Below are 12,864 nucleotides of genomic sequence, written 5' to 3' on the forward strand. Positions count from 1 at the left end.
CTGGGAACAAACCAGGGAGCAATAAACCCTTCAAACTGGCAGGCAGGAAATCAAACCCCAGCTGGCACCAGGCAAGAGAAATACGCTGAAATTCAAGTTATAACGTGGTGCAACACCAGAGAAAACAACAGAGGTTTTATGAGAGTCACATAGTTCATAAATGTAATTATTTTAAGCTATTTCCCCTCTCTAATTGCTGGAGCTCCTTTTGGACACTTCAGCTGCATCCAGGACTCCTTTGTGTAAGAAGGAATCTTCAGAGCTCTTGAAAATACATTTTAGAAGAACAAGGGAAGGAAATCCACTTTTTTTTTTGTTTTTTCCCCCTTTCCAAAAGCAGTGTGGTGAGAATGGAATGAGAGCAAAGAACAGGAGGCAGAAGAATGATGAAAAAAGACACAGCCCTGGGGAGTCACAGGGAAGGAGAATTTGGAATACCTACAGCTCTTGATGCTTAAATACTTAAATTTCAGGAAGCACTGCTGTGCTTTTACAAGAAAACAATATTTTTTAGCTGGAATGATTTCTGGAAAAAAAAAAATAAACAAATAATAGGGTGATTTCAAGCTGTACCTTTGGTGTCTCAACCCTTTCCTCTTCCATGAAAGCTGCCTCTCCCTGGCAGCTGGAGGGAGGGAAGGAAAAGGTTTCTGCTCCTGAGGCTGAGGGGAGCCCTGGAGACTGCAGCAGCCTTGGGTTTGGGGAATGCAGGTTCACCGAGGGCACCACGGCCTGGGCCTGCAAAACACAACTGAAAAACTCAAAACTGGAACAGTCTGAGGTGGGGAGCCACGTCCAGAGTCACGGGTGGAACAATGTGCAGCCCAGTGCCAAAGCAGAAGTGCAAGATTTATTTCTTGGTTCAGGATGAAGCACATTCTTAGCCTTTAAAGCTGTTAAAAAAACAACATTACCACCCCCAAACCAGCCAGGCCAACCCCAAAAGGAATTAAGCTCAGTACTTGTTGAAGCTGACTTATTCCCAGCACCACAGACAGAGTTTGGGGCTTTCTGGTGCTCTAAAATTCCTTTATTATATTGAGTTCAAACCCCCTGACTGCTACCAGGAGGCTCAGGAATGGTTTCAATGACTTTTTTTGGGAAATTTCCTAAAGATTAGGAGAACAGGGATATTTTCCCCTGGTTTTGAGCCTTTATTTCCTGGAGTGCAGTATCCACAGCACTGCCCAAAGGAAACAATCACCCTCAGCCAGGAGCTGTGGTGCCACCATGTGTGAAAACAAATTATCCTTGGGACAACTGGGAGGCTGTAACTGAAGAAAAAAGTGGGAATGTGGCTCTAAAATGCAGGAATTCAGTACAAGAGCTGTTTTATTCCTGCTTTTAATACATCTTAAAACTGATCATTAATACATCTTAGAACTGATCATTTTCTCTGTGATCCCGTGACTTTCTATCACGAGAACCAAGCTTAAACCTGGGTTTAATCTTTGCCACGCTGTTCCTGGACCTGTGTTTTCATAACTGAAGCTGAGCTTCACCTCAGCAGAACCCAAACATCCCAAAGGGAATTTTGCTGCCTGTTCCAGGTCAGCCTTCCCAAGGCATCACCAGGAGAAGAGCAATGAGATCCTCGCTAAAGCCAAACCCAATATTTGCATTTTAGGCTTCGGGATGAAACTACGCCAAGCAGTGAGGGATTCTAGGTAGGAAGGGATGGATTTTGGAGGGGAATGAGGCAGAGGAAGCCAGGGGTGAGGAGGGAGCTGACCTTGGCTGTGGTTTGCTCAGTGATGGTGCTGGGCCGGCATTTTAAGCTTCAGGATGAAACCTCACCAAGCAGCAATATTTAAAATGCAATATTTGCATTTTAGGCTTCAGGATGAAACTACAGCAAACAGTGAGGGATTCTAGATGGGAATTCTAGATGGGAAGGGAGAGATTTTGGAGGGGAATGAGGCAGAGCGGCCCACGGGTGAGGAGGGAGCTGATCTAGGCCATGGCCTGCTCAGCGATGGCGCCGGGCTGACATTTAAAGCATTTTAAGCTCCAGGATGAAACCCCACCAAGCAGAAAGGGATTCTAGGTAGGAAAGGAGGGATTTTGGAGGGGAAAGAAGCAGAGGAGCCCAGGATTGAGAGCCAGAGGAGCCCAGGGTTGAGGAGGGAGCTGATCTAGGCCATGGTCTGCTCAGCGATGGCGTCGGGCCGCCATTTAAAGCATTTTAAGCTCCAGGATGAAAACCCCACCAAGCAGCAAGGGATTGCAGGTGGAAAGGGAGGGATTTTGGAGGGGAATGAGGCAGAGCAGCCCCAGGGTGAGGAGGGAGGAGCTGACCTTGGCCACGGTCTGCTCGGCGATGGTGCTGGGCCGGCGCTGGCGCGCGTCCACGCGCTGCTCCACGGGGAAGCTGCTCCGGTGCGACTTCAGCCTCTCCACCAGCAGGTAATAGATGGCAGCAAAGTGGTTGTAGCTCTTGTTCTGCAGGGACTGCAAAAAAATAAATAATAAAGCACAGTGTAGGAATGTGCCCCCCTGTTGATGGAGCGCCTGAAATATTCTTTGTCCGCTAAAAAGGCAAAAAGCCCGGGAGTTTCTCTCCTGAAGACACCTCATGGGACCTTTGGGGCTTCACCTCACATCTGAGGCTGAGGACAGGTGTGTACCCCCATTTGAGGTGTTTCATCCCTACTTCAGTGTGCTTTATCTCATTTGAGGTCTTTTACCCCCATTTCAGTATGTTTCACCCCTCATTTTCCCAGCGGTGTTTCACCCATCATTATCAGAGGTTACCCATTTCGTGTTTTACCCATTCATGTGCTGTACCCAATTTCAGTGTGTCTCACCATTTGAGACCCCCATGTTTTACCCCAGTTTCAGTGTGCTGTACCCCAATTTCAGTGTGTCTCACCTCCATTTGAGGTTTTACCCCCATTTGAGGTGTTTTACCCCCATTTCAGTGTCACCCTGGCTTTTAAAGATTTTCTAAGCCTTCTGATGTTGACATTCTTGCAGTGAACTTTCTCACACACTTTCTGTAAATAACTCATTGTTTTTCATTCCTTTCTGGAGGAGGAGAGAGTTGATGGACTGTTGGTTTGTGCAGTGTCATTGCAGAGGTGTCACTGTCACCTTCCAATCCGCTGTCACTTTTGTAAAACTCTAAATATTGGAGTCAGAGAATAAAACTTCCCTTTTTTCCTTCACCTTGAGAGCGGTGGTGTGCTTGTGTTCTTTCGTGTCCTTCAGCGACATTTCAGTGTGTTTCACCCCCATTTCAGTGTTTCACCCCCATTTCAGTGGGTTTCACCCCCATTTCAGCATGTTTCACCCCCATTTCAGCCTTTTTTACCCCCATCTGAGTTTTACCTCCACAGTTTTCTGCTGGTCGATGCCCAGGCTGTGCATCAGCCTCAGCACCTGCTCGTTGTACTCGCCCAGGGAGGGCTGGTTCTCCTCTCCTGCCGGGTACAGGATTGGCCTCTGGGCAGGAACCTCCACCAGCATCCACTTGTGCTCCTTGATCTGGGCGATGCTCAAACGTTTGGAGGGGTCCAGGACCAACATTCTCCTGATCAGGTGCTCACATTCTGTTGGAAAGGGGAAAAAAAAAAAAAAATTTTAAACTTAGTGGCCTACCACCCAAGAGATGCATCACTGCTGCTAAAAACCTCTCAATACAACACTAAAAATCACATTAAAGTGGAGAAAAAGCCAAATTCTTCATGGCCAGCAGCGCCATTCCCCCTGCCCACCTTGTGGTTACCCCAGAATTTATTCAAATCACACCAAAATGAGAAAAACCAGTCCACTGTTACCTTCTGACATGAAATAAGGGATCCTGAACCTCCCCTCCAGCACCCTCTGCCTCAGGATGGGCAGGGTGGGTCCATCGAAGGGCAGGGCTCCACACACCAGCACATAGAGCACCACCCCCATGCTCTGTGGGGAAAAAAAGGGAATTTTCTGCTCAGTTCCAAGCTCCCAGCAGTGTCTCTGAGGGTGCAACTTCAGCTGAGAATTTGGGATATTTTCATTATAATTTATTTTATTATTCATTCATTATTTTTGTTTATTATTATTATATTTCATTATGTATTATTTATATTATTTAATATCATGGCAATATTTAGTACCTATTTATTATTATATTATTTATATATTCATTACTAATACTATTATTAAATTCATTATTATTAATATTATTATATTACATTATGTATTATTTATGGTATTTAATATGATGGCATATTTAGTATCTATTTATTATTATATTGTCTATATATTCATAACTAATATTATCATATATTTATTTATTATTTATTATATTATTTGTAGGTTTATTATTTTCATTATTATATATTTATTATGTTATTTATATGTTTATTAGTATTATTATATTTTTATTTATTTATTATTTATTTAATTTACTTTTAATCTCAGCCTTGCCCAAACAAATCCACCCTCAGACAGCAGCCCCTCAAAGTGAAAAACTGTAATATTTTCCATTTCAAGCCTGTGAAGAGGAGTTTCTATGAACAGTGACTTTAGGGATTGTTCAATGTGAGCAAAAGGGGAAATTCTGGGCAAGAGCTCTGCTGCAATTGCTTATTCCTGGAAGGATCCAATGAATTGGCAGTGCCAGTGGGAATGTTCTTCCAAAAACGTCCCAGTGAGAGAACCACAGCAGCCTGACACAGCACTGGCTCTGTCGAGGGGCAAAACGCAGGTGCTGACCTCAAAACTTTGTAAAAACGCTGAGATTTTGCAATTAAACGCTGAGATTTTGCAATTAAATATAGATTTTTTTTTAAAGAAAACCCTGAACTGGGGATTACTGCAAGCTGAGCACCTTCACAGAATCCTTAACACAGATGTGAAGGTGATTTTATTTTAAATACCAACATCGTTTCAGGTTAAGAAAAATCAAATACTCCAGAACTGCAGCTTAAGAAAAATCTAATAATCCAGATCTGCAGCTTCAGAAAAATCAAATACTCCAGAACTGCAGGTAAGAAAAATCTATATAATCCAGATCTGCAGCTTCAGAAAACTTGAATATTCCAAATCTGCAGGTTAAGAAAAATCAAATACTCCAGATCTGCAGCTTAAGAAAAATCAAGGATTGCAGATCTGCAGCTTTGGAAAAAATCAAATATTCCAGATCTACAGGTAAGAAAAATCAAATATTCCAGAGCTGCAGGTAAAAAAAAAATCAAATACTCCAGATCTGCAGGTAAGAAAAATCAAATATTCCAGAGCTGCAGATTAAGAAAAATCAAGGATTGCAGATCTGCAGCTTTGGAAAAATCAAATATTCCAGAGCTGCAGCTTAAGAAAAATCAAATACTCCAGATCTGCAGCTTCTGAACAATCAAATATGGGTTGCAGCTTGCCGGAGGGGGACTGGAATGCACTAAAATTGAGGATGATGGTACCCAGATGTCCAGCTGGGGTCCCTCGTACTGCTGCCCTTCGAAGACCTCTGGGGCTGCGTACGGGGGGCTCCCACACCACGTGGTCAGAGGCTCCCCGCTCTTGTAGAAATTCCCAAAGCCAAAATCTGTGGGAAAAAAAAAAAAAAAAAAAAGAAGGGAAAAGGAAAAGTCACTCCAAGCTTCCATTGCAGCACAAAGAATAATTCCAGGCACACCCCACTGTGATTCCTTCTGTGGGGACAATCCCAATCCCACACTGGGATGCTGAATGTTCTCTGTTTCTGCTGGTTTTGTGTTGTGGAATTATTGAAATGCTGCAAAACCTTCACAACCTGTAGGAGTTTTGAGCACATTTGTAAACAACCATTGTTGAAATTCAACAAACTGACAGTCCCAGCAGATAAATGAGATTATTGACTTGCCAAGAGATAATGTGAGATTTCCTGGGCTTTCCTGAGGTGCTTTCTAGCCTGGAATACAAAACAAATTTTGGCAAGCTGTGGAGCTGGGAGGAAGGAGCTGTGCCAAGAGCAACAGGATGGGAAAGCACGGGGACTTTAGCTGGGAAGGACAGACAGACTCTAGCTGCTACTGGGGCTGTCTGCAGCCCACAAATAAAACATGCCTTTAAATGTTGCTTTTTATGGTTTTGTGCAGGATCTGTTGTGCTCTGATATTAATCAGAATTTTTATAATTCAGGGGTGAGAAGCAAAAGGAGCTCAGAGACAGAGGCTGGTGCTTCTCCCCTCGAGCTGGTGCTGCTGTGACAGGGGTGACAAACAGGGTGACATCAGGCTGGGGATGCTGCTCTGAGGTGACAAACGGGACTCTGGGAGGTGACAAACAGGATTCAGGCCGTTGGTGCAGCTCTGAGTGCTCCCAGAGATGCTCTGAGGTGACAAACAGGACACTGGGAGGTGACAAACAGGGTGACATCAGGCTGTTGGTGCAGCTCTGAATGCTCTGAGGTGACAAACTCAGGCTGTGGATGGAGCTCTAAATGTTCCCAGGGATGCTCTGAGGTGACAATCAGGGATGCTCTGAGGTGACAAACAGGGCACTGAAAGGTGACAAACAGGGCTCAGGATCATGGATACAGCTCTGAATGCTCCTGGGAGGTGACAAACAGGGTGACATCAGGCTGTGGACGGAGCTCTGAATGTTCCCAGGGATGCTCTGAGGTGACAATCAGGGATGCTGGGAGGTGACAAACAGGGCTCAGGATCATGGATGCAGCTCTGAATGCTCCTGTGAGGTGACAAACAGGGCTCAGGCTGTTGGTTCAGCTCTGAACGCTCCTGGGAGGTGACAAACAGGGTGACATCAGGCTGTTGATCCAGCTCTCAATGCTCCCAGGCCGCTGGAATGCTGACCAGCAGATCGCAGAGCTGATAAACGCTGTGGTTATCACAGGCCCTGCTGAACCATCCCATTCACCCTGTTTGTGCTGTCTGCGCTGCTCAGAGGAGCCAGAAAACCACGGGAGATCCCTCAGAAGCAGAGAAACAGGGAGAGATTTAACAAAAAATCAGAAAAAGCCACCTTGGAGGTGGTTTGGGGCAGCAGGGCAGAGCTGGGGCTGCTCACACAGAGCTCTGGGGGACAGGACTGGGGGCTGCTTTCCCAGCAGCCCCTAATGGATCTCTACCTGCAAGACCACTCAAAAACGAAGCATTTCGGGGACAGTTTTGGTGTTTGGAGCTGGGATTGAGCACCTTGCAGTGCCCTAAACCCCTGGTACGTGCAGACCGGACTGTCCCAGCCCTGCAGTGAACCAGGGTCAGCACCCCCGATAGCCTGCAGGGCGAACCCTGGCACCTGGGCACCACCAAAGGCCGCTGCCAGGCAGGCTCTGAAGGTCAGGGTGTCACTCAGATCCCAGGGTGTCACACAGGGCCCTGACGGGCAGCGACGGTGACGCCACCGCGGCCCAGGGACGTCACCGGGCCCGGCGGCCAAGGCCGGCTCAGATTGCAAAGCCCGGCAGGAGCCAGGGCTGGAACAGCACCAGGGCTGGAACAGCACAGCACAGCCCTGCTGCCCTCCCTCCTCATCCTCCCGCAGCTCTGCAAAGCCTTCAGCTGCCACAGCACAGGGGGGACAACAGAACCCAGCCCAAATCCCCCCATCTCGCTGGGTAATCCCCAGCATGGCTCCCCTCTTCCCTATTTTAGCTATTTCCCTTCTTTCCCCTTTTCCTCCCTTTTCCCTTTCTTCCCCTCTTCCCTTTTTTCCCCTTTCCCCTTTTCCCCCTCTTCCTTTTCCCCCTTTTCTTCACCTTTCCCCTTTTTTCCCCTTTTCACCTTCCCCTTTTTTCCCTCTTTTCCCCTTTTCCCTTTTTTCACCTCTACCCCTTTCCCCCTTTTCCCCTCTCCCCTTTTTTCATCTTTCTCCCCTTTTCCCCTTTATTCCCCTTTTCCCCTATTCCCTTTTCCCCCTCTCCTCTTTTTTACCTCTTTCCCCTTTCTTCCTCTTCCCCTTTTCCTTTTTCCCCCGTTTTCCCCCTTTTTCTCCATTTCCCCTCTTTCCCCTTTCCCATTTTTCCCCCTTTTCCCCTATCACAGCCAGACTGCTGCTGTGATTTTTTTTTTATCATTATTCCCCTTTTCTCCCCACAGGATTGCCTCGGCCACGGTGACAATGCCTCAGAAGCACGGAGCCATTCCTGCTCTCCCCAGGAGCATTTTGCCACCCCGTGTAGGTGTCCTTAAATCTGATTTCTGCCCTCACTTATCTCGGATTTGTCAGGTTTTCAACATCCTCGTAGTGCAGATAAACATCAGGTTCTTATCTCAGAGCTGCAGCTCTCCCTCGGGTGCCACCCTCATAAATCTTCCTATCAGATTCACAAGTACAAGAACATTTATTTGTAAGCACAGCTAAAGAAAGCGTGACCTGCTTGGGAGCACAAGGATTTCAAATCCTAAAAAAAGTGACATTCTCTGCCTGTCCAGATTGGGATTTAAAGCCACCTCTTTGGAGAAATCGCCAAAAAGAAACATGAAGAAATCCAATGTAAGAGAAGCCTCAGGTTTATATAATTATTATCATTAGATGATGAATTTTGTGACACATAATGGTTTTATTTCTGGTCACCAAAGAGAAACATGAAGAAATCTGAGCAGCAAAAAGCCAATGTAAGAGAAGCCTCAGGTTTATGCTATTATTATCATTAGATGATGAATTTTGTGACACATAAAGGTTTTATTTCTGGTCACCAAAGAGAAACACGAAGAAATCTGAGCAGCAAAACGCCAATGTAAAAGAATCCCCAGGTTTATGTCATTAATATTTTTTAAGAGGATGAATTTTATGACACATAATGGTTTTAACTCTGGTCACCAAAGAGAAACATGAAGAAATCTGAGCAGCAAAAAGAACAGAGCCAACGCAAGAGAAGTCCCAGGTTTATGTTATTAATATTTTTAGATGATGAATTTTGTGACACGGAAAGGTTTTATTTCCGGACCTCAGGAGCAAGGACACAGCCTGGAGGTGCTGCTGGCCCCTCAGAGCAGGAGAAGGGCAGAACTTGCAGTGCTGAACTGGCTGGAGAGCAGCTCTTGGCTGGCTCTGTGCGACAGCACAGACGACTGAGCTTCATTGGAAAATCCAGGAATTGCTACCAGGAGGAGCAGCCACAGCCAGAGGGAATTCCTGAGCCTGCAGTGCTCTCCTGTGCACCTGGACCGCGATTTCCCCACTCTGCCTCAGCCCTGCACTTCTAAAGCTCCAATTCCTTCCCTTTTCATGACCAATGGACCACCAGAATCCTTCAGGTCTGAATTTCAGCAGCACAAAGCACTGCCAGACACCTCCTGAGTGGCACTGGGCTTCTTCATGTGATACAGGAATTAAACCAGTGCTCTGTATGTCACCAACTGGCTCTCAGCTTTAAAAAACCCAACTCTGCTCTGCTGTTGGACAAAATAATTCCCTGGGTGGGGGAGATCAGCATTATTTGTTAGGGGACACAACTTCTTGTGCTCACCCCTTTTGTCTCCATTATTCTCCCCACACAAATGGCTGGGAAACAATTTGTAAGCACTCCAGCATGGATAACATCCATGAAAACCCTTTCAAAGAAAAAAAAAAAATCAGGATTTAGTCAGGATCCTGGATGCTTGCTCCATGGGGCTTCCTCAATTTTTAATTACTGCACTGTCAGTTGAGTTGCCCCATTTTTTGGAGTGGCCAGGATTCAGTTCAAAAATCATCAGTCTCTCATTCTCCCCCTTCCACCTTGTTCCTCTTTTGCCATTGCTGCTCTGTCACAGCCATTCTGGATCCAAAGTGGTCATTTTTAACCCCAAAAATGTCTCGCTCCAGAGGAAACATCACTGATATTCGAGGGAAAAAATGTGCCAGCCCTCAAAAAAAACCAAAATGAAACAAACATATGCCAGCCACAGAATTCTAAAAGGACTGAAATTGGGCTCATTACCAGAGGACTGAGATTATATAATGGAGTGATCTCCTTAACATTTCCCTGAATCTGCACGTTAAAATAAAAAAAAAACCAAACAACAAAAAGCCCAAAAAAAGGCCATCATTTGCAGCATTGTGTTCAGTTGAATAAACTCTGTGTTTGTGCAATCTGCAAATATTGGCTCTGCACAGTTGCGGTATTTGGTTTCTCAATCTCATTACCCCCTTCAGAATAATCCTCAATTTCGAAGGTATCATTTTTTCGAGCGCACATCACGCCAATGGAATCTGTTTTCCCCTTAAAAATGGGAAAACCAGCCCGAGATTCCAGCCCCATGTGCAACGTGAGGAACGGCAGAGGAACTGCAGCTCCTGCCGAGCCTCTCCCTGGTGCCTCCAGAAGCCTCCCAGAAGGAGCTCCAGAGCTATAATTAATCCATTCTCCTAAAACCAGGAGCAGAACTCAATCTGCCTTGCCTTGCAGAGAGCCACAGGGAGCTTTTGTCGGAGGAGAAATGTGAGCCTGGCAGATAATGGGCACAGAGGTGCTGATAAAGGCAAGGTATGAGCGGGCAAACCTGACCCACTTCAGGGGCTGAGTGCTGAGCAGCCTCTCCTGACGTCAATGCACATTTCCCTGTCCAGCAGCAGCTCCAGCCTCCTTCAAAATAACAGTCCCTGCCTACCTGGGCTGCTGCAAGCTGCAGGGCGTCACAATTCCCTGCAGCACCTCAATCTGGGGCTGGAAACAAAAACGGGAGCTGGGTCCCCGTTCCGAGCTGGGTTTGGGTTTCACGGGTGGATTTCTGGCTGGTGGAGCTCAGAGAGAGCTGAAATGCCTCAGATGATGCCCTCAAAAAGCAGCAAAACCAAAGGACATGGCAATAATGCAGCTGCTGAACTTTGGGAATAACCAGGCAGAATTGCCCTGCCAGTGCTGAGCACAAATTCCACATTAAACCTGGCAGGGAATTTCTCCCCTGCCAATGGACCTTCCTCCTTCTAATGGACATTTTAGCTCAGTTTTGCTACTTCCACTGAAATTTGAGGGCTTTAATCCCAACTACCTCATATCTTTCACAAAATAAACCTATCAAAGCTCTCACCTCAAATTCTTTACTCGTCCCCTGCCTGTTGTCCAGTTAGAGAGAAAAGATCCTTAAAATTCTGCTTGTCCCTGTCCTTGTAGAGCAATATTAACCCAAAACTGGATTTCAGTCCAGCCTCAGGCATCAGAGGTGGCAAAACCCACAGGTTTTGGGACATTTTTGAATGTCAGTTTATTCTCCTGGTGGCTGAAACACAGAGGTGACTTTGTGCATGTTTCAGTTTGACTAAAAACTGTCATATTCTTGAGGAGCAAAAAGCTTCAATAAAAGCCTTGGAAGCAGCAGAAAGAACCAAGAGAGGTGACTTTGTGCATGTCTGAGTGTTTGATAAAAATGTTGCATTCTTGAGGAGCAAAAAGCTTCAATAAAAGCCTTGGAAGCAGCAGAACAAACCAAGAGGCCCACTGGAAGCTAAGAAGAGCTTTATCAAAATAATTCATCAGTTTTTGCGCTGTTTTTTTCAATTCCTACACGACCTGAAACCAGAGGAAAACCTCAGCTATCAGAGCTGGGATCCTGGCTGCCCTCTGCCCTTCCCCAGCCTGATAAATGAGCCATGAGCACGATGAACAACTGGAAGAGGCTGTTCCAGGGATGAGCACAGACCAGATAACCCCAAAAACCCCAGATAAACCCAGGGCAGCTCGTCATCCCTCTCCTCTGCACTGAAAAACCCAACCACTGACTCGGCACAAATCACTGCAAAGCTCCCAGCAGCCTGAACTTTCCTCCAGCTCCTTCAGCAGCCAGGCTGGACATGGAGAGCTCTTATCAACCTGATAAGGACTGAGATCCACGGAGGAACCAGTCCATGGGCTCATTTACAGCCCACCTGTAATTAACTCCGTGCAGGACAGAGCTGGTGGAATCTCCTCATCCCATTTCCAGTATAGTTCTAATGCATCGTTTTCTTTTAATATAATATAAATCATAAAATAATAAATCAGCCCCTCTGAATCATGGAGGCAAGAATCTCATCTCTTCCCATTTTGGGGTTGCCTGCAAATTCCACAAGGCAGGAGCTCAGTCCAGCATGGAAAATCAGGTGAGCGTGCAGGGAAATTCTGAAATTGCCCCTGGCTCACCTGGGAGCAACCAAGGTGGAGCTCCTGAGAGAGAACTTCAGGTCCAGAGCCTTTCCTATGGAAAAGAGCTGAAATTGCCCCAAATTATCACTGAAATGTGAATTCCCAGTGCCAGAACAGCTCCTGGCTGTCCTGAGATGATCTCCCAAGGGATTTGCATCCCTGCAGCGCTCAGGACATCCAGGGCAGGAAAGGCTTGGGATGCAGGAGCTGAGAGGAAAACAAGGAGAGGTCAATCTGGAAATCTGAATTCTTGTGTTAGGCAGGAATTCAGCCCTGGAATTCAGCAGGAAAAGAGCTGAAATACCCCAAATTATCACTTAAATATGAAATTGCCCGTGCCAGAACAGCTCCTGGCTCTCCTGAGATGCTCTGGGGGTAATTTTTACATCCCTGCAGTGCTCAGGACATCCAGGGCAGGAAAAGCTCAGGATGCAGGAGCTGAGAGGAAAACAAGCAGAAATCTGAATTCCTGTGGTAGGCAGGTGACTGGCAGCCCTCAGACTGAATACAGCCTCCCAAAGCAAGAAATTCTCTATTTTACCCATCTCCAGCCTCTCTGGGCTAAAGGCAGCATGGAAGGATCCGTGGAATTGTAATGAAAATGATTTCTATTGCTAGCAACATCTGCTGTGTCTAAATTTATAATTAAAGTGAAATCATGCATGCAAAAAGGAACAAAAAAATCAATAAGCTCCCATTTTGAGTTGTTTTTTTTTTCTTAATGTCGAAAGAAGTTATTTGATTAACTCTGTTTTAACCTGAACATCTGGCAGCTTTAAAGACACCCACAAAAAAATGTCCATACCTATTATAATGTCTATATACATTATAATGTCTAT

The 12,864-nt window shown here is 45.9% G+C and overlaps 1 protein-coding gene across 1 annotated transcript in view; it reads right to left on the reverse strand.

The window, feature by feature from the left end:
- The window catches only part of SIK2 (salt inducible kinase 2), a 36,587-nt gene that overhangs the window by 9,425 nt on the left and 14,298 nt on the right, over positions 1–12,864 (reverse strand). Inside the window, exons 5-9 of the mRNA XM_064731948.1 lie at positions 5,400–5,524; positions 3,780–3,903; positions 3,331–3,551; positions 2,299–2,451; positions 574–738 (exon numbers count right to left, since the gene is read on the reverse strand). Of these exons, the coding sequence (XP_064588018.1) occupies positions 574–738; positions 2,299–2,451; positions 3,331–3,551; positions 3,780–3,903; positions 5,400–5,524 (788 nt within the window). The remainder of the gene's footprint in view (positions 1–573; positions 739–2,298; positions 2,452–3,330; positions 3,552–3,779; positions 3,904–5,399; positions 5,525–12,864) is intronic.

This window comes from Zonotrichia leucophrys, chromosome 24 (genome assembly GCF_028769735.1).
Source record: "Zonotrichia leucophrys gambelii isolate GWCS_2022_RI chromosome 24, RI_Zleu_2.0, whole genome shotgun sequence".
NCBI classification, from domain to species: Eukaryota; Metazoa; Chordata; class Aves; order Passeriformes; family Passerellidae; genus Zonotrichia; species Zonotrichia leucophrys.